The sequence below is a fragment of the Thunnus maccoyii genome, chromosome 5 (assembly GCF_910596095.1).
Source record: "Thunnus maccoyii chromosome 5, fThuMac1.1, whole genome shotgun sequence".
Lineage (NCBI taxonomy): Eukaryota > Metazoa > Chordata > Actinopteri > Scombriformes > Scombridae > Thunnus > Thunnus maccoyii.
Genome location: NC_056537.1, coordinates 20,796,044 through 20,818,547, shown reverse-complemented (window position 1 = coordinate 20,818,547; position 22,504 = coordinate 20,796,044). Strand labels below are relative to the sequence as shown.

General features: G+C 42.3%; 1 protein-coding gene across 4 annotated transcripts in view; it reads left to right on the top strand.

Moving 5' to 3' along the window:
* LOC121897888 (membrane-associated guanylate kinase, WW and PDZ domain-containing protein 2-like) overlaps positions 1 to 22,504 on the top strand; it is an 88,329-nt gene that overhangs the window by 17,317 nt on the left and 48,508 nt on the right. For 3 of the 4 annotated variants that reach the window (XM_042412676.1, XM_042412675.1, XM_042412674.1), the window contains one exon: positions 12,991 to 13,107. Coding sequence is in view for 2 of the 4 variants with exons in the window: in XM_042412675.1 (XP_042268609.1) it covers positions 12,991 to 13,107 (117 nt within the window). In the remaining 2 variants the exon portion in view is untranslated. Of the gene's footprint in view, positions 1 to 10,864; positions 10,946 to 12,990; positions 13,108 to 22,504 lie in introns of those variants that run through there. The other variant, XM_042412677.1, reaches the window with a different exon arrangement.

The window sequence follows — 22,504 nt, the reverse complement described above, 5'->3', positions numbered from 1 at the left end:
CTTCCCTCCCTGCACTGACACTTACTGGCAGTTTATGGTCTAGTTTGAACTTTCACTTCAATATGATAAAGGTTCAAATCTTTAGCGGTGTCAGTCATTTTCTCGTCTGATAGTTGTTGCTGTCCAGTGTTACTGGTGTCACTGGTAGACTGGTGACCAGAGCATTTTGACAGAGTTCAGTCTGACTGGAATAATTTTGCTGAGTTGAACTGTTATGTGAAACGACTCCACTGTTTGAGACGGAGGTATGAGATTAATGTCTGGAATGACCAGCGTGTGAGTGTCCCTTACTCCTCCAACAATTACACTGCACCTGAATTACCTCCTGTACATCATCTGTGTGTGTTTCCATTTGTTTGTGTTTTAAACAGACATATTAGACATATTAGACATATTTTAGTCAGTCCACCCAAAATAAAAAAAAATAAAAAAAATGTTCTCATTTTTGTCTTATGGCATTATCTTCAGATGATCGTTCTGTTTTATTTATCCAGATTTTGAGACATTCAACTCAAATTTAAATTCGTTTTGAACAGCAACTCGACTTCCTAGAAATAATGTTCTTACTCTGTCAACACTTTTCATATCGACTGTTTCTTTGTTGAAAATGGTTTACATTCCTGTAAATTATCCAGGACAAGAAAACTGTTTCTGGAAAAACACATTGCTGATAAATTTTTAATGTAATTTTTCAATGCTGTGAGCATCACAGTCTCACCAGTACTGTGGTGAGGCTGAAATGAAAGACAGATATTTCAAATTTGGGCTTTCTTGTTATTTGTGTGAACCAACCTTTTATTCCATCTATTTTTTTAAACGTCCAATATCTCTTTCTGAGGTTTGCACTTGCTACTACACCATTTTGTCAAAACTGTGGGGCTTCAGGGGCTCTAGGCTTCAACAGGCTGAAAACAGATGTGTCCCTGTTGAAATCCAGGTGATAACGACCAGCTAAGCAACAAAGACATTGTTTTTCACAGTTAATAAAGCACATATTGTATTTAGATCTGTTACAACGTTTCATTTTAGCACTCAAATCAATAATCTGTTAGCTGTGTCGGATCCGAGTCTACATTTTATTGTGATTAGCTTCAATGAATGAAGTCTTTGGGTTAGAGCAGTCTATATGATGACATAATGAAATGACAATCACTGTGCTGATGAGTCCGAGCAAAACGTCCACCGTGTAAAAAAGGCTCTAAGTAGTTTTCCACCCGACTTGTTAGGATGTGAGTTATGACCGCCTCTCGCAGACTTTATCTGCTGGGTGTGTATAATATTCCTGTTCATATAGTTCATCCTAACATGTTGTAATGAAGAAAAGAAAAGAGCAGTCAGGTCAATATAGTTGAGCTGAATTCAATTCATTTTGGTTTGGATTTAGGAGCATGAAGGACCCCTTAATCACTACAGACAGGCTTTATTAGACTATCAGACCATAGCAGCCAAATGAAGCATTGGAGAGGAGAATCATTACGGTGCTTAGAGGGCGGCCTTCTCTCAGCCACGATTATTAATTTTTTGTATTGACCAGGAACACACCCTGCTGCCCCTGCTGGTTTTAACCCCTCAGGTTATCGACCACTGCGCCCCCAAACCAATGAGTTTCTTATTACTCTCTGTTGCCTCTATGGCTCTGTCTCTCTTTTCTCCCCATTATTGTTCTCAACTTTCCGCTGCTGTTGAACTGAAGCATTTGAGCCCACACACACCTCTGCCCTTCCTCCAGAGTTTTATTTCATGCCTCTTCCTCCATCCTCTATCGTCTTCTTTGCAGCTCTCGGTTGATGTGTACTTAAATTCTCATTAAGATTCATCCTGCTTGTTGTTCCTGATAGAGTGTGAGTAGCGCTGCTTGAACTGGAGAGTGCAATCAGGGGTGACAAACACCCCTATGAAGCCACATTTAAGACAGGAGCCGTCGCATACACACTCTTTGTGTCCATCAGTAGCCTATTTATCTCATCTGCATAGAAATGCGAGGTGAGGGGAGACAAGGAATTTATTCACCCGTTGTAGGAGGAGGAGGGTGGTACGCGGAATATTAGGCTTGGCAATTCCTATAACCTTCCTCCTTTAATCTTTAAGTCTCATTTGTAGTGTGGGCTTGTTTCTCTTTATAGTGACTCGGAGGTTGTAAATGTGTGTCTGGCCTTGATTACGGCGCTGTAGAGAAAGACATGGAGGAACATCATCATTAAGACTAGTCTGAGGATAGGGTGGGATCAATATTAAGACCTTTAGGAGAGTGACTCTGTCATTTACTATTAATAATGGGCCATGCCGCCTGCTGTAATAATGCCATTAGGAGAACTGGAAACAGATACTTCATCCACAGCTAAATGGCTATCACAGTATACCCACATGTAGAAACTCAGCACATACAGTATAATTCACATCCACACTCTGTCTCTCACTCACACACTTAAACGGGTCTTCTGAGGTTCAAAGCTCAAACTATCTCGTCCTAATTGGGACTGTAAAACAAGAAAAAGTAGACTAGGTGAGATTAGGATAGTCTTAACTGGCCCACTGGAGAGGTGGATGACGAGAGAAAGAGAGAGAAATTGGGAAGCTCAAATCTCAGATGGGAAAAAGGAGGGACAGAGACGAGAAATGGAGTAAGGACCAAAAAGGATAGTTGTTAAAACAGATAGGGCTGCAACTATTTCATAAATCTGCGATTTTTTTCTCAACTAATCAATTAATCATTTGGTGAATTAAAGATCAGAAAACAGTGAGAAATGCCCATCACAATATCCTAAAGCCCTATGCGACAACTTGAAATGTCTTGTTTTGTCTCAACAACATCCAAAACCCCAATAATTTGATTTATTATAATGGAAGAAAAAACATTTGAGAACCTGGAACCATCAACGATTAATGGATTATCAAAATGGCTGCCAATTAATTCTCTGTTGATCGACTAATCGATTAATCAACTATCTCTTAAAACAGAATAGTTTGAATGTATGAGAGAAATGTTCTTTAAAGCCACAAGGGGCCAGGTCCAAAGAAATCAATGTAATGTAGATGAGATGATCCAACTTCATTCCAAAATACAGCACAATAAAAGAAAAAAATAGAATAAAAAGCTGCAAATGAGTGCAAAGTATTAATGAAGTGCGTTGTCATGGTTACAGTGTTAGGAAATAAACTTCACAGCAGTGCTTCCCAAACTTTTATTATTCTATCGAAATTATTTGTAATGACCTTCATACATGGTTGGTTTCGTTTCTCATAGTTCATATAAAGTTATCAGCATGCAGGAGAATCTACAGTGGCTGCGAAAGACCCTCTCTAGAGCTGGCATTTAGTTTGTCTGTTCTGGGCTACTGTAGAAACATGGCGGTGCAACATGGTGGGCTCCATGGAAGAGGACCCGCGCTCCGCCCTACTCTGCCTCTGATTGGCTAGTGCTTGTTGGCTTTGTTGGTTAGGTTGGTTAGGTTTAGGCATGAGATGGTTAAGGTAAGAATATCAGGATCAGCCAATCAGAGGCAGTGTGGGGCGGGTCTTTGCAGAATGCAGGTGGGGGGAAAAAATAACACACTCGCTCCCTCTGTAGATATAAAGGGCTCATTCTAAGGTAACAAAAACACTACGATTCTTATTTTCAGGTGATTAAAGACTAATGAAAATATACTTATGGATATTATACTCCATTTCTGCCAAACCTGTTCAGCTAGAGGTCACTAAATTCTACACACTGGTCCTTTAAGGCGTGTAGGAGAGTGTAACTCGAGTTTAGAAAGAAAGAAAGAAAGAAAGTCTAAAATGGCAACAAGGAAGGTACGTTTAATTCATTTATGTGTCTCTGAGGGTTTTGAGTTTATTTTTACAGGCCTTTAGGTTAGCTAAGTTTCTGTTATGTTAATGTCTGCTATTAGCCGAGTCATGCTCCTTTTGTTTGTTTACTTTTCTGTTCAGCTCTTACGTTGGTTTAATGAAGTGCAACACAAATGAGAAGCACTGGACAATCAGTCAAGGCTGGTCTTTTATTGGCAATTTTATCAAGACCATGAAGGTGTGTTTCTCATTAGTAGTCTCATTTGTGCAAATTAAAAATTAAAGTTAAACTTATTGCTAACCTAGACACTAAAGAAGAAGACTCGCCTGCGACATTAATGGTGAACTCAAGAGCAAAAGTTTCTTGATATTTTGGATTTGAGAGATGAGCTTGCTGTATAAGTCACCAGTTTTTATTTTTACATGTTTTGCTTTCTGAATTAATCTCGTTTAGCTAAATCTTGATAGCATCAGATAAACTCTTGTTTGTTTGTTTTTTCAAAGGATTCAGAGTATTTTCCACAGCAGACTTGCCATAGTAGGATGAACACAGATGCAACTTATAATATTAATGATGGTTCTTTACCAATAATTATTTTAATGCGATGCAGCTGTGTGAAAAAGGTCTATTCAACTTTTGTTTCCCACCACATTCTCTCCTCAGGTCATGTACGTCCTCCCAGTTGAGCCTTGACCCCAAGTTTGTTCATCTCTGCTGTACAGAAAGATGCTTCTGTGTTACGATGTTGCATTACAAGTATAGACGAATACAGTATGAAGGGACAATGACGAATGCTGTGTGTGAACTGTGCGATGAGGTGATCACACTACATTAAGTGCATGCAAAACAGGATAAACAGTAGAAGTAGGAGTAAAGCTGATTGAGTTTGGTGGTACAGATTAGTGCATCATAATAGTCACTGTGTCCAGTGGTGCAGGTTGTCGGTATCAGTTGCCTGCTGATGGCGCCCCTGAGTCCATCCAGAGAGGCGTAAGGGGTTGAGAGGTATCGTCTATGACGCTCGATAGCTTGAGCAGAATTTGGATGAAGAAGCAAGCGAAGATATATTCCTCTATTTATTTCTATTTCCAGAGGTGCTGCCGTGTATATGCTGACTACCGCCTTGCATTTTTATATTCCTCTGTAGCCTGTGTGACCTCTTGTGGGAGTGCGGGCAAGTTATCGATCACAAAGTTTTGTTCTCTATGACAACCACTCCTGTACATCACTACTTCACCTCATGCTCTCACCAGACGCCCCCTAACATCAGCTCAGATGATCTCAGCCTTAAACCAGCCAGACGGCCCCTCAGTTTATTCAGTGTGGTACTGTATGTGTGTGTGTGTGTGTGTGTGCTTGGGATTGGATCAGTTGTGTGTTTGTGGTGCATGTCAGGTGTGTCTGTGTTTGAATGACGGAAAATACAGGAAAGATTTATAGGAGTGAAGGGTGCACAGGAAGGTTATATTTGATGTGTGTTTTTGACATTGATAGATTGAGAGTCTGGCCAACTTTTACATAATGTTGCACGTTGTTTACATCTCACGTTTTCTCTTGTGATCTTGGGATTATGAGAGTGTGTTTGTGTGTGTGCATGTACAGTAAGACTCTGAGTTTGCATGCGGGCATGCGTTCCGGAAGCGTGACTGCAGGGTTGTTTGCACTTAAGAGTCGAGCGGTTTAACTTTGTAAGGAGAGAAACTCAGAGAATCAATGTGGCACGACTGTGCTTCTCTCCTCCCTCGGCCTCGTGGGAGAGTGGGCATGTCAGACCTAATTATGCCTTCCCAAATCAAACAAAATGGCTCCTGTTGGTTACTACATCTATCTCCTCCCCCCTCAGGCCTAATGGTGTACATACAAACAATGCAGACTGCCTTGTTAGAAGAGAGTAGTACTCAAGAATCTGTACTGTACTGTCACTAAGAGCTGCTGATACAATAGATAAACACAGGTTGCCTGATGGCCGAGCGGTTTAAGGCAAAAAAATAACAGAATACATTTTGAAAGTTCATCCTTGACCTTGAAAATAGTAATTTGACCAAAAAATTGTAAGTCAAGGTCCTTTTATCCGCTTTTTCCAAAGCTTTCAGTAACACCTGATGTGAAGTTTGATGAGTTAATGCATCTAACGTCTTCCTCAGTGGATGGAGTTTGCTCAGCTTCATCCATTGAGGAAGATTGTGCCATGCAATTGAAAGCTCCAGACAAAGCCAGTAAATGGACCAAGTAAAAAATGTTTGTCAAAGATTTTGTCAGTAAGTATCTTTGAGCCAGCAGATTTTCGATCATCCTGGATAAAAGTGGAAAATTAGGACCAATGCCAAATAGAGAGTATATATTGTACCCACCAGTGGCTGCAGGAATAAAAGTAACAGGCACAGAGCAGCAGAGAAAGTGATGTCAGTGTTGTGTTAAAATAGAACACCCTGGCATTGCGGTTTTGATAAAAGATTGCCTGTTCGCTCATCTTCTTGGGAGCGAGTATTTTGTATGCTGTTTAGTTTCGCCTCAGGCTGGATGCTGTTTCGAGGGAGACGGCTCATCAAGATAAGTGACAGGTGTTGGAGTGTGATCTTGACCTGTTGAGGGCGTTGAGGGCAGGATTAAGTAATTCAGTTAGCTACCTCCGGGAGAAAAGTTGCATTATTATCAGGCCTGCTATAAAGCAACTTTATTGATGTTGCGCTGTAGTTTCAGCCGTATAAATGTCTCAACGAATATGGAATGATGAATAACAGCCTTTTCTTCAACAAGCATCAGATGCAGCCTTAAATTTACATTTACATTTTGTCATTTATCCAAAGCGACTTGCAAGTGAGGCAAATATCCACCACCTGTTACAGTTAAATCTACAATCAGTGACATCATCAACAAGTTAAATGGTAAACTTAAGTTCATCACAAACAGATATTCATTACTAGAAAAAAATACATCAACTCAACAAAAACATCATGCTGCATCTGTTCTGTCGCTCTTACGAAGCTAAAACTGAAGCAATTTTTATCTCAAAAATGGAAGTAAGGTCCAAATTGACAGAGCTCTCCACTGAATATGTGGTCGCTCTGTAACAGGGGACCTGAAGAATAAGCTGAACTTCCTTTTATATTGGGTAAAACCTTATTATATTAAAAAAAATACATTTGAAAGAAAAGTTAAACTCAACTTTCTCCCGGTTAAATGAGGAGGAGAAAATCCAAATCCTCTGAGGGGATGAAACACTGTAGGCCTGACTGCTCAGCAAGAGGCAGACAGCCAGTGAGTAACAGTGATGGAGTTCAGGTCACGTCTACTTGTTCCTGTTAACAATCGTAATTGAAATAAACTACAGGCTCTTTGGTGGAGTGCTCTAAATACCAGAACAAGCCTGTGGGCTCTGCTGTTTGCTTGTTCTGGTATTTAGACCACAGACACAGTTGTAGAAGAACACCACGTTGTTAGTACAGAGGCCTGCTGGTGAACCTACATTAACATTTGAATAATGTTAAAGGATATGGCAAGTCAAATTTTATTATTAAGTCAAACTTTATTATCCCACCAGGGGAAATTTTGTTGCAGCCAGGTGTATAACATAAAAAACATAATCACATAATGCAACAATTTAGACAGATCACAGGGACAAACAGTACAAATGCATGATCGCTTCAAAATGAAGACAGTGCAAAAACAGCTAAATGAATATAAAAGTGCTTAGTTGCAGAGATCACAAGTGCAATTCTTTACATAATGGCTGGTGTTGTTCTAGATTTTTCTTACTGTCAACAAATCTCATGTGCAGAGCCAAACCAACAATGAATTGAAAAGTATTGTGTGTGTATCCAAAGCCTGATATATCGTATTCCTCTGTGCTATAGACCTCCATTGTTGTCCAAAAAGTATTAAAAACACATCAGTGAGCCACACCGCTGCTCTGGATGACATGTTCCTTCACCACAAAGATTATGGGCACATTAGTTTGTTTAGAAACGGCTCCAAAGAGTAATAACTACAATCTTATTTCAGTCTCCAGAGAGTAGTTCTGTGTAAGGCAGATGTCATTGCGCGTGACTTTGTGCTGCAGTTCTCTGAGAAATTTACAATGTAGTATGAAGTCAAGAGGTTGTGATATGTAGCACAAGTTAGCAAAGCTCTGTAAAAGGAGTTCCTGTGCATGCTCAGTGGCATCTTCCTTACACCAGACTAATCTCCAGAGACTGAAAACGTGATCGCTGTTATTACTCTTTAGAGCCGTTTCTAAACAATCTAATGTGCCCATAATCTTTGTAGTGAAGGAACATGTCACCCAGTGCAGCGGTGTGGCTCACTGACATGTCTTTTAATAGTTTTTGGACATCAACGGAGGTGTTGCACAGAGGAATATGATATATCAGGCTTTGGATAAGTATGTATGATCAATTCATTGTTGACATTTGTTGACAACAAGAAAAATATTTTACAGAAACACCCTGAAAAGATAAAAGATAAATTGTATTTTAATTCGAAGGAAGTAACAAGTCAGTCTAGTTAATCCAATGCCAGAGATATGTGATATGTGTTCTAGATATAAAATATATCTTCATAGTTGTATCTTCATACTATTTTGACAGTATGCAAGAATTATCTAACAAGTGCTAAACACAAAAAACAGCTGAAGCTGATGGGGATGTCATTAGCTTTGCAGGTATTTGGTCTTAAATCAGAGAAGTGGAGAAATTGAAATTTTGACCTGATGATGGTGCTAAAATATAAACACTTTATCCTACCAAATGTCACGGTAATCCATCCGATAGTTGTTGAGATAACGTCAGTAGGTTTAATCCTCTGTGGACCAGAAATATCTGTACAAAATTTTAATGACAATCCATCTTATAGTTGAGATACTTTAGTTTGGACCAAAGTGGTGATCTGCTAGTCTGGCTGAAAATGGCCGTCAACATCATGCTTACAAATATAATGTCCGATCTGTGTCTCAACAATGTTCTATCAGTTAAAGGCAAACATGACCAACAGTCAAACAGCCATTGACATTTCATTCAAAGCTTAACAAAAACATGCTCTTTTTCTTTAAGTCTAACTATGGACTAGAGTTTCACATTGATGACAGCCCAGATGAGTTGGAATGAAAGACTGCTTGAAGCTCAGCACAGAAATATTAGAGAAGGCTTTTTTTTGTTGTTTTTGTTTTTAGGCCTGCATCTTTTGGTTGTGTATTCTTTTTAAATGCTGGATGTTAGGATTTTTCTCAAAGAAATCTAATGATTTTAATATGTTGGAATTTTACATTATTGTTAAGTTTCATTTGTGTGAATACACAGAATATAGTTTAGGTTGAAATGATTTAGACCCAGTGTTGCTCAGGAGTATGGCTATGCAGTGTGCAGCATTCAGCAGCTGTGTAAACAAATCTGCTTCTTTTGTGTTGCTAAGCAACAAAGGCATCAGATTGTGTTGTGTATGCTGCCAACATCCATACATCTCTCTCTGTAAAACAAATTTCTTTTTGGCCTTCCTTGGGTACAATGGAAAGCTTTAGCTGGTTGAACCAACTCCCTTGGTGTGGCCTGATGTTCCCTTTCATGCAGTCACAATGGTTTATCACTCAAATGGTTACACAGTACGGACTCACTTCTCTCGACATGTGGATCCGAGCAGCATGCTATACACTCGGAGCGCCGTTAACTTGCCCAGCAGTAACAGAACAGACATATACAAGGAGATATTGAACATATAAATTCAACAGACCAGCCCATAGAGACCCACTGTACCATTGCAGTGTGTTGATTAATAAGGAGGTGGCTGCTGTGGTGGAAGCAGCTCCACCAGTCACAGCAGTTTGTGTGTAGCAGCTGCTGCAGGGGGTGGGTGGGGGGGAATATGGAGCTGACAGCTTAAATGGGCCACCATGTTGAAGTGTTACAACATGATTGGTATTTTTTGTTTGGTTTTTGTGGGATCTGTTGATGGACAGGACACTGCATGACCTGCATGGACTTATGTAATGCTTCACTGAGCAGAAGCTGCACTGATTGCTGTCAGCCTTGATGAATTTGTGATTGATCGCGGCCGTCATCTTTTTCCCCCTCGATGTGCCACAATTTTTGGAAATCTATAAAACTGTCTTCCCCAGAATTTTTCCTGCTTTGTCACAGAGCAGCCAGCCACAGAACAAGTTGACTGTGATGTTTACAGCAGCAGGTTTAACTGTGAGGTTGCTAAATTTGAACCGTTTTTTTTTCTTTAAACACGCCCATCCTCCACACTCTACTGCGCCTTGAGCTAAGAACTCATATCATGATCATATGTCTCTGTGTTGGTGTTTGTTTATTCCTTCTATTTAGACCAAACCCTGTCCGAGACGGCGCTCAAGGCATCTTTACTGGCGTCTGCAGCTGTGAGCTCATCAGCCCTCCGTGTGTGTACGAGTGTGTGTAACCTCAGCATGACACATACTGCTGCTGCTGCTGCTGCTGCCTTTCACAGTATTTTTCTCTAGATGGTGACGTTTACACAAGGTCAAGCAGGGAGAGCATCTGGTGGGCGAGACGCAGAGTATTTGAGGAATGTCAGGGAGCATCTGGGTGTGCTCACACACACACACACACACACATACAGAAATACAGACACACATTTAGAAATGCTGTCATACACATAAACATTTATTTCCTATTCACTCTCAGTGTCTCCCTCTCTCTCAGCCTCTCTCCGTCTTCTGCACAAACAATTACCATACAAATGCACGAACACTCCAATGCAGTAACAGCAGCAGCAGATAGGGGCTGCTGCAGGACTGTGGAAGCTCTCTGGCCAATCCGCTGGCAGGTTGTTTGGAGCCCGGCTTCCCACTGGCACATCTCCTTCTCCTGTCTTTTCTCCCGATGGTCGTCGTCTCTCTCCATCTCACCGTGTCTCTCTACATCTCCCTTCCCCCTCACCCCCCATCACCATCTTCTTCTCTGGGATTAAAATTGGTTGCAGCCGGTTGCTGTGTGCTGTGTGCTGGAGCAGCGGTTGAGAAGCAGAGGCAGGAGGAGGACGGTGAGGTTTCACTGAAGCGGCAGGAGATGTGCGGTGGTTGGTTGCGAGGCTAGAGGACGCCTGGGAGGACAGGCTGTCTGTGGATGTATACCTGTGGAGAAAGGACCGCTTTTATCAACATCTGTGCCAGCCGCTGATGAGGTGCCTGGACTGCACTGCCTTTTTCTTTTCTCTGTCTGCCTCTCCATCTCTCTCTCTCTGTCTCTCTCTCTCTCTCTCTCTCTCTGAACATATATCTGTGTGTGTTGGTCTGCATGTATAAATATGTGTCAGTGTCTGTGCACGTCAAAGATATGGTCTATGACTGTGTGTGATTACATGGCTGTTTGACGTGATGTTTATCCATTTCAATCAGAAGGCTGCGACATTGTTAATGTTAATCAAGATTTCATCCTGTCTGCCTTTGTTTTCTGGCTCTCTCCTCTCCTCCCCTCTTCTCCTCTCCTCTCCTCTCCTCCTCTCCTCTAGAGGAGAGGAGAAAGGGGAGGAAAAGAGGAGCCCTCCTCTCCTCCTCTCCTCCTCTCCTCTGCTCTCCTCTCCTCTCCTCTCCTCTCCTCTCCTCTCCTCTCGCTTTCCTGTTTCTGAAGCAATTCACAGTGCTTCACAGCCTTGCTAAAATGGTGTCAGTTTACATAAGATGTTATTCCAAAAGGACTCATTGCTGCAGAATCACAGTCACCTGTGTCACCAACATACATGTATGTGTTTGCACAGCGGGAGCTCATGTAAAGAATTTCCTCTCCAATGGTATGCTGTATGTTCTCTTTAACGAGTAGGTAGGCGCTGAATTAATCTCCACCGGTAGGCCAAACGCCGTCAAGTCAATTTGGCAGGAGGTTGCTAGAGTATGCATGAGTGAGAAGACATTTCTGTCATTTGTAAATGCATGGCATGTAACCTCATCCCTCCTGCTGTCAGATGTGATAGTCTTGCATACTGAATGTTGTGTGGAATAAGTTCTCCTCCTCTCATCCTCCTGGGCTTCTTTGGTTTAGGATGAAGGGAGGAGAAACTATTCATGGACATTATCATACAGTGTGTGTGTGCGGCACGGATATGTTGGCCTGCTCTCCTGCTTTCACTTTAAAGGCTGATGTTTGTCATTTTTTATTTTTCTCTGATTCCGTTCTGTGAAAAGAAGCATTTTACAGCGAATAATCAGCAGAGACAGAGAGGCAAAGATGAGGTGGTGTGAGCTTCTGTCCTCTGTAGGCTTTTGTCACCCAACCTGCTGACACCGCACATTAAGCCCCAAGGGGATCACTGGTTTACACAATTACCATGATTTGTGTGTTGGTGTGTGTCAGCGTGTGTAGTAGCCTTTGCTGTATTGCTTTGGTGTGAGAATCAGCTCAAGCTTTCAACCTGATTAAACCATTTTGCCTCATAATTAACCACAAAATCTTGACAAAATCTTAACAAACAGTCTTCTAATTTTGTTTACCCTGTGGTCATATTCATGTCTGACAGTATCATATACTGTAATGCTGTTAGGGACGAAGTGATGTGACCGATCCACATTAAATACAATTTCTTCGTCAGTGCCATTGGGAAGTTCAGTGTGAACAGTTTCATTCAGTCATGGCGGTCAACCGTCACAGTTTTTAGTGCCACAGCAATCCCTTGCGTCATGTCACCTTACATAAAAATGATTCCGGTAAATCCCACACAGTGTGATATGCAGATTTTAAATTTGGGGAAAAGAGAGCACTGGTATGGGATCGGTAATCCATATTAGTAGATTTCCTGGGTTGAAGTATTGGAATCGGTATCAGGAGAGAAAAAAGTTGGATAGGCGGATTCCTTTTTATATATCCGCTTGTTGTAACTCTTCAATGAAGCTATTCAATGTTTACACTGAATGAAATATTCAAATATTAAAACCCAAGATATCTTTGGAAACATTTGGATCTGCACTACAATCTAAAATGAAGAAACATGTGGGGTTTGGATGCTGTTGTGCTGCACTACATGAGTTTTTAATGACTGGCAGGACTGCTTGTTCTTCCACTGAAGTGAAAAACATGCATTTGTTTCCAGGACAGTGTCACTTGCATCATGAATGATCTAGAAACAATATTCAGTCTCTTAAAACAAAGGGACCAATGGGATCTTTGGATATCACTCCAACAAAATGTCAAACAGAGGCTATCTCTAAACTCTCTATCGCTGTGTTTTGTTTTTAGGAGGGGTGGTTGACAAGGATTTGCGGCACTACCTCAACCTGCGTTTCTCCAAGGGCTCAGTGGACCACGACCACCAGCAGATCATCAGAGACAACCTCTACCTCCGCACCGTTCCCTGTGAGTCGACGTCACGCCACCTCTAGCTCTCCTTTCTCCTTCCCTCCTGCCTTCTGTCACTCCCTCACTCCTCTCTTTCACTCCACTTTGATCTCCTCCTCTCCTAATGTAATAGTCTCTTTCTTTGTCTTTCTCGCTTTCTTAGATATAATTTCCCTTCCCTCCTCCTCCTCCTCCTCCTCCTCCAGCCCTATTTCCTTTCCTTTTTCTCTGTTTTAGTTTTCCCTTCTTGCCCTCGGGATGTTGCCCTCGTATTTTTTGATCACACGCTCTTTCTCTCTCTGTCTCCCGCCGCCTCTCGCTCCTTCTTTTCCCTCAATCGTCCGGCTGCCGAGCTCTCAGCCTGAGGTTTCCACGGCAACCACCCTCTTGTCTCGAGGCTTGCGTTGCAGTGATGCCCTACCCCCTTCAGCACACGCTAGACATGCACAACACACACACACACATACACAGATATAGAAAGATAATAACGCGTCACTCTTTCAGATATATTAGACAGATGTTTTTTTTTAAGCTGTATGTGAGAAATTTGCAAAATGGCAACATCTTTACATGCTGGACACACACACACATCCTCACACATACACTAAATGCCTGCGGGAATGTGGACGTGTGAGTCTGTGCTTACATTGAGCACTTGTGTTTTCAGCGCGTCTGCCTGTTGCCTGTTGGGAGACGATGTCATTGCTGTGATTGACATTGAGGGGATGCCGTCCCCAGCAGCTCCGCCTGCTGTCAATACATCAAGCAGCTCGTGAATCAGCTTCTCTGGAGACTGAAGCCGCTCTGATGCCTGACTCTGCAAACTACACACGTTATTCCTTTCATGCAGCATGTGGATCGGTGTGCTTTGATTTGATGTTTGTTAAAGCGGTTTGTTCTTGTCTGGCATGTTTCTCTTAATAACCTCAGTCATGCTGTCTGGGTGTACTGTAAGCAAAGGTGGTCGAGTTGAATCAACGGGCCTTTTTGGCAGAATCTGGTACAGAACCATGAGAAAGCAAAGCTCAGATTTGACGTCAGTGATGTTTTTGCATCGGCTGAGCGCTTCTACTATACAAGATGTCCTCTGCTGGTGTGTTGAGCTGCTGACACAGAAGTGATTGTTTAATATGCTCCCACAGCTGCACAGTTCCCTCTCCTCTCTCTCTCTCTCTCTCTCTCTCTCTCTCTCTCTCTCTCTCTCTTTTTTCCTCTCCTTTCCCTCCCACCCTCTCTCCTGTCGTCTTCTTTGCTTTCCCTCTCAGCTCCCTCTCATGTTTCCCCGGCCTCTCCCTCCTTCGCTCAGCTCTTTCATTTCTTTTTGTCGCCACCTCTCCCGATCACATTTTCTCTCCTTTTCAATTTTAACTCCAGACAGCCGACTCCTTCTTTTCCTTCTCCTATTTTCTGCCTTTCTCAGCCTGTTGGCTGTGTAATAGTGCAGCGAAAGCAGACCAACAGGGCGACGGTTGAGGTGATGGGGACTGGCTGAGGTTCAACACTGCAGGTCCTTGCACACTTTAGCCCCCGTCGAATCTGAGGGATGGCACGGGTCAGTTTGGTGGGATGAACCATGGCTTTGTCACCACGTTTCAATTAAAGCCGCCTTCCAGCTCTTCTTGAGAATGGAAAGACATTTATTCTGTCTGATGTGTGAGCGGTAATGACATCCCCATAATTAAATGCCTATCACTTAACAAAGCTGATACAGTGTAATGAAGATTATAGAAACTCATAGACCTCCTGCGTGGCAGCTTTGAATCATACGCTGAATATTCGAATTTAATTCAAATACATGTGATATTACAGTAACTCCCCAACCTTGTCTTAATCTCACTGACCTGATTTAATTTGCCTTTGGTCAGCAGGTCATTGTGCTGCATATGAAGATGCTGCATATACATCTCTACACGACTTCCTGGCAGACTCACAAAAGCAGGCGCTGCTCAGGCATCAGAGTGACACGGCATCAGACGGCTAAGGAACAGGGATGATGGTCCTGAGGGCTGTGTTGCTCGTGGCCGGCAGGCTGTTTGTTGTTGTGGTTTGGAGCATTATATAATCAGTGTTTTTCTCCCGTGTCTGCAGCGCTCTGACCATGCTGTCAGTGCGAGTCTGTCAGCTTGACAAGCAGACGCCACTCTGCATCACAACATGCTGTCACACTGAAGGACGTGGGAGGAGGTGTGTGTGTGTGTGTGTGTGTGTGTGTGTGTTCATACAGCTAGAAGGCTCACATACTGACATCAACTCCTGCATCCTGTTACATCACTCGGCTGCAAGGTTTTGCTGTTCTCCCCCCCCCCCCCCCCCCCCCCCCCCCAAAAAAAAAACAATGAATTGAATGTGATAATTTGCCATCTGATATTAATAACTTTTTTCACATAATGTATTGTTGCCTCCAGGCTGCCTGCTGTGTGTTTGCTTTTGTGTTTGTCTGTGAATGTTTGCTTATTGGCATGTTTCCTTTTCACATGCATTCGCACTTCAACAAGCACACATGCCAAACACTAGCAGAGCTGGCCCTTTAAGGACACACTCGCACACAAAAACACACACACACACACATCCTCACCAGAGGATAGAGACTTGTCTCAGACTGATATAAACATTAAGGAGAGAAATCAAATTGTGCTAAAGTGAATCGATAGCTGCAAAAAGGGTCAAACAGAAGAAACAAAAATGGCAGAAAAGGAGAATTTGGGAAGGACGGGAGAGGAATAAAACTTAAGAGAGGCATCACAGTTTGCTGGCTGAAAGGTTTGATAAGGTTGTCAATGTTTGATAGTTTGACTGAGATTAGAAATTCACAGCCACAATTTCACTTCATTTACAGGGATCGCTTGACCACTTTAGAAAATGAGTCTGAGCTTCTGTCGGAGCACCTGCTGTTGAGGAATTTAGAGGAGAGTTCTGATGATTCTGCTCTCTGCATACGAACAGTAAGAGTGCCTCTTTCGATATGAGAGGAGCCGAGAGTGGAAGACAGTGAAATGGGGCTAAATGAGTGAGAAGATCTGGAAAATATACGAGAAGAAGCAGAGAGGTGGGGGGTACAGTAAACAGAGAGAGAGAGAAGGCAGGGAAGATGATGGATGTGGACATGAGCAAAGCGACTCGGCGAGAAGATGGAAAAACGGCAGAAGACAGGAGGAGAGGTGGTGGTAAAGTGGCAGTGATCAGCAGGGGAGATGGGAAGGGAAGAAGAGAGCAGACGGAGGATGGAAATTTAGAAAGCGAGAGTCAATGGGAGTGATGGGAAGAGGTTGCAGGGATGAGCAGAGCAGAGATGGAGGGGGGGAGATGGGGAGCAGAAGGGCGGACGTGCACTGAATGGGGGTAGAGGGAGATATGAGGGAGGCTCGTAAGTCATTCCCGAGAGAACCATCTCCTCTCTTCCACTCTACTCAGAGGCATTAGTAAAAGGCTCTAAAAATAGCTTCAACAGTGAGCACGTTTCTCTACTCAGATAGCCTATAAATACATGCAGCTTCTGTCACTTCGCATCCGCTGCTCTGGACGCATGCTGCCCCGCAGCTTCGCAGCCTCCGACAGGGAATCCTCCTCTGGAGACGACAGAGGAGGAGAAGATAAAGATGTTGATGGGGAACATGGCCAAGACGCTTAGGACGGTGATGGTGATAGAGATGACGGATGCCGCTGATAATGATCGCAGTAATGAAGATGGCTATCACGACGATGTGAGGAAATGTGTGGAAAATGACACCTTTTAACCCTGATACATGCAGGAGATTTTCATACACGGTGTTGTTAATGCAAAAATTGCAGGTTATTTATGTAAATGATAACTAGCGCTAGATCACATTTGCAAAATGCTTCATACGGCTCGGTGCACCAACATGCAGTTTAACTCAGTAGCTCATTTCATTCCCTAAAGGATCAGAAACGACCAGAACATTGTTAACATGCCTCAAAAATGTTTCATTCCCAACAAAAACACTAGCATGACATACTGTATGTAGATGCATACATGTATATTGGAAGAAGTACATTAATATTTGATCATTTTTTATAATAAGAGTGGTATAGATTGTTATATTTTTCGACCAGCTTTGCGTTACAAAGAGAATGGTGCATCTACTGTTAATGGACAATATGTTCAAGAGGAAAACATCACAGAAATGCTACAGTACATTTAGCAACTAAAAGTCAAGTGATAGAAACAAATAACTGCAATGCTGTAATACAGAAAATGTTTTCTAGTTTATGTTGGGAAAAAATGTATGCGTATATACATCAAGTAAAAAAGGCTGCAAGTAACCACCAGCACCACATCGTATGTCTTCTAATGACATATTTTCTTGGAGAGAATCCATTTTCTTATCGGACATCTGGTAAAATCTCCATTTCCTGCTGAGTCAATCTTCAGCTAAATCATTTCAAAGATTTTTATTGATGGTGAAGAAAATTAAAGTCCTTTTACACTTGGAAAGATTTTACTGCAGAAGATTTTTATTATTATGACGAGTGAATTAGTTTTGAGACAGAATATGCAAAGATTTGCAAATCAGCAGGCTGCACTGATGCTGGTGATTGAGCTTTAGTTAAAATGAACTGAATAATTTTAAAGAGGCTAGAATCAATATTTTCTTTTTAACAATGGATCAAATAATCGTGTAGTATAACAGGAGACTCTCACAGTGATTAATCCACAAAGAATCATCTCCTGACTCTGCAACTTTTTTCCACCTTTATGGTTTTAGTTCATTCTCAGTGTTGATTTTGGCCACACCAAGCAGCTGTTTTCACCACACTACCTGCCCAGCGCCAAACGATAGACAGGCGAAGTCTCAGACGAAGCTAGTTAGGAACCAGCTGGTGAACTCTTTTTAGTATTTAACAGCTAAGACCCTGATATTTTCCTCAGGAGGCGGTGGAGAACATGACAGAGCTAAAATGAGAGTAAATATTGGACTTACATTCATCAGGTGGGCAGAAACACAACTGTAAACAAATGCTAATGTTGCTCCGTACCTAAATAAGAAACTATTTGCTAACATGCTCATCATGTCAAACTCAACGTCACGTTTACAGTTGGTTTCTGCTGTCTCTGAACAGACAAAATAATTAGCAATGCAGATTCAGTGAATGTTTTCGTTGTTAAGGAAAATCATTCATGATTTGGTCCAAAGAGTTCTGTGTGAAAAGTGTTTGCTAGCAAGAAAAGCATGTCTTGTCATCAACTTGTTGTGAACTCCTTTATAGATATAGAGAGTGATGTCCTTTAAAGAGCTGGAAAAAAACAAAAAAAACAGTCATCGGCTCCAGACTTAGTCCAAGGAACACGAGTACGACAGTGATCAATGTGTCTGCCAGCTGAGTTCTCATATTGTAGTTTTCTCTGCTTTCTTCACAGTCATTCGTACGTTCACACTTTAATGACCTTTTGGTTCTGTCGACACGGCTGCCAGTGTGCTGTTGTAGAAAAGTTGGAGTTTCATTCATTATGCTATTGATAACGTGTAATCAGATGGACGTTCAAATATCTACACCTCCGAACGAACCCTCAGAACCTTCATCTGTGAAGATCTCCTCAGCAAAGGAAGCTGTCATTGCAGTGAGCTACCAAACTCTCCCACCTCCCATCTGTGTTTGATTTTTAATTTGACTGGCTGAAGAAAAAAAAAGGATTTTTTTCATCCCAAAAAAATGTTCTGAAATTGAAGCGAGAATATAGGTGCAGTTTTTTTGGACGCTTTTGAAGTTGGAACACATTCTTCTTATTCCTGTTTGATTGCTGATTTGTGTCATCTTCATAGTTTTTGTGTAAGTGGGCCTTAACCCTAATTTGCTTATTTAAGGATGGTTGTCAGGATGATAATAGTGAAGCTGAATGATGTGATAAAGATAAGATTAATATCTTGTGTGTGTGTGTGTGTTTCTGTGGGAGAATGATTGTGTATCACACTGTGTTTATGCATGAATGTACATGTACGTACTATATGTGTATTTTACAGTGTCGCATTGATTATTCTGTTTGTGTGTTGAGATTTAATAGGCTGAGCTGATAAATGAATAATGGGAGTGTTACACACTATTCTGTGTCGAGGCTGTATGTGCTTGCCTCTATCCGAGAGAGAGAGAGAGAGAGAAATACATCATCCCCACAGGGACTCTCTCCTTAAAGGAGTGATTTGCCTGCTGGCTTGCTCTTGTTAAAGGGCTGGCTGACATGCTTTGATGTGGTTCTGTGCTCCCTGCAGTTTGATTGGCACACTGGATTAATGTTGTTCCACAGATGAAAGAGACTGCGAGGGAATGATATGAATTTTATGAAATGAAAATAGCAAATATTGAACATGATTAATGATTTGGTTATGTTTGCAAAGGGCTCTCCGTGTTAATCTCTGGACAGGTGTCATCTCATCTCTTTTGCTCTCCTCCGTACGGTATGATCCTCTCACTCAGCAGCTAATCAGAAAATGAGGTACTTCTGAAGCCTTTTTTTATTTGTGTTCCTGTCTGTAGTTTTACCCCTCAACCCCCTCGCCCCCCCCCCCCCATGTCTGTCTGTGCTACTTCTAAGATCAGAGTAATGTGCAGTGATGAGCCGGGTGCTCAGTGAGCAGCTCGTCCTGTGATGGTCAGCGAGCGCTGACACCTCAGAGAGCTTAACTGTTTACTCTGGTCAGTCTTTACCTCTCTCCACACACACACACACACACAGCTGTGCACACTGCATACCAAACATTACACACCAGCTCTGTGTGTGTGCATCATCGTGACCCCCACTGTCGTCCTGCGTCAGTCAGCACTGCAGACTAATAAAGGTGCTTTTCAGCCTATCAGGGCTGATTTCCATCACCAGAGGAAACACCTCAGTGCAGCGGCAATTTCTCAATGTCACCCAGGCACCGGCTACGCCAGACGTAGATCCACTGACAAACACAGTTGTCTTTGCAGCCGCAAGTCAACCTGACAGACAGACACTTTATGGAGGGAACTCCAGACTTGATGCACCTGTTTTTTAAAACCTGAAAAAACTTTATCAGGTTTTAGTTGTTTAGTTTTAGTTGACTGGATGTTGACTTTTTGTTTTTACTCTCATTTTTTCCTTCATCTCTTCATCACTTTGTTGTAGTCATTGAGAGGTCATCATGACAAAAGCAGGTTATGAAGCTCAAATACACAGAGCTTTGATGAATTTTAATGACCAAAATTTCCAAATATGTCGGGATGCACCAATCCAACCTTTTCTCTTCCAATGACGCTGTTAATTAAATTTAGAGTACAGGCTGATACCAAACACAGATCCAATACCAGTGCTCTCTTTTGCCAAATTTAAAATCTGCGTTACACGGAGCCCACTGGAATAATTTTTATGTACTGTATAGTAACATGAGGCTGTTACTGTTTTCCTAATAAAAAACTTCCAAACTCTAAATGGAGACATTCAAACACCACAGTTTGTTTCAGTAAAAGCTGAGAAAAGAATCTGTGGGAAGCTTCCAAAGTTACTGCCTTTTTAGTAAGAAATTCCCTCTTTGTGTTTCTCAGGATAGTTTAACTTTTCATACAAGCTATTAATGTAGGAGATTTGATTCTCTGCACTCACATAGTGATGGCACAGGTGGTACTGATGAAATGTTTTGTTATTACTGTAGGTCTTGAGGATTAAATTACCACCAAGCCTTCTGTGCTGTACCAGCTAACAGACCGCAATATATGCAAAATCCCTTTGGTTGGTAACAACAAGAAAGGATGCAGCCTCACCTGAACCCACTTCACTCAGCTCCACTCATTCCCCCGTGTCATCGCTCACTCGACTGGGTGGTTCGGACGGGCCAGTCCTCTTCTTGTGTCAACAACCGTGCTCTGAGCTCAGACCTAGTGTCAGTTCATTTAAGTAAACAAATAGACAGACAGAAACTAAAATTCTCCAGGGATTAGGGTTATCACTCTTTGTCCATCACGGTCTTAAAAAAAAGTTTGTGCTCCTCCGCAGCACACCACACCACTATCCTATGTCCATATCTCTGCTCTGCCCCTGGCGTCAGTCCTCTGACGAATGACAACCTGTGACAACATGACAACATGTTATACAACCTTTAAAACAACAAAAAAAAAACAGATACAGGCTTTATATAAACTGGATGACCAGATGTTGACTGCAGGCCTTCATCTCAGCTCAATCAGCCTTTAAAACTCTCTGATGTCTGTCTCTGATTGTGAGAACACTAGAAGACAGTGTGTATACAACAATCTGCCATTAGCTTTTAAGCTCAGTGTATCTTTAACTAAGCTAGCGGCCCAATCTCACATACGTCCCACACACTATCTCACCGCTGACTGCGGCGAGACAGACTCTGTGGGGGCAGAGCATCCTCCAACCCCTGAGAGTGATTTACACTGGAGAGGTGACATCCAAGTCCCCCAGTCCTCCCAGCCTGCAATCCCCATCGGAGTCAAACCTGGCCGCTTTAACGCCAGCTGAATTACTCTGAGGTAACCAGGTGTGAGCTCTCAGTGACCAAGCTGTGACAGTAATTGATTGATGAAGTGCGAGGCAGCGAGAAGCACAGACCTGCAGCTCTGCGGACCAAAAGGACTCGAGCTGAGGACCCCTGAGACTGTAACTAGTGAAAAGGCTGTGTATGCAAAACGGCCGAGTGTCATATCTAACATAAATATTGTTTTCGTACAGCTAATGTAGATGTTCCAGCTTGTTACCATGGCAAGACTGTGTTGCCAGGCACTGACGTGTTGTCGTGGTAGCAGACACTCCTGTCAGTGTTGCCATGCTGCGTCGCTGCATCTGTAGCCGGGGCTTTGTAGTGTAAATAAGGATGTCTGTGTGTGTGTGCTCGATCATACCTCTCCTATAGACCTGCTGTCACACTTCACATCTGCCAGCCGGGAAGGAGAAGGAGAGGGAGAAGGAGGGGGGGTGGACAGTGAGAGTGAATGAGAAATGGATGGAAGAGCGATGAGGTAAATTTGAAATGAGGAGCAAGAGAAAGGATAATGGAGGGCAATTTGAAAAACAAGACCATAGATAGATAGATAGATAGGCTGATGGTAGGCTGAGAATGAGACAGTAAATAAATAAAGAAGCAGCAGTGTGTGTGTGTGTGTGTGTGTGTGTGTGTGTGTGTGTGTGTGTGTGTGTGTGTGTGTGTGTCGAGAGACAAACAAACACAGACAGTCATCGCATTCCTCTCTGCTCTCTTGCTGCCATGGTGCTCTGATTGCTCTGTGCTGAAAGGGATGCTGGGTAAACAAGTTCAGGGTTTTGAGGACACTGTATTCTGTCTCTGTATTTTTTTTTTTTTTTTTTTTTTTTTTGTATGTGGTTGCAGGATTGTATCTCGCTTCCTGAAACCCAATGTTCCCCTTAAATTCCCCCTTGGGTAGCTTTAAAATTAGATAGGAGGTTTTTATGGCTGCACAATTA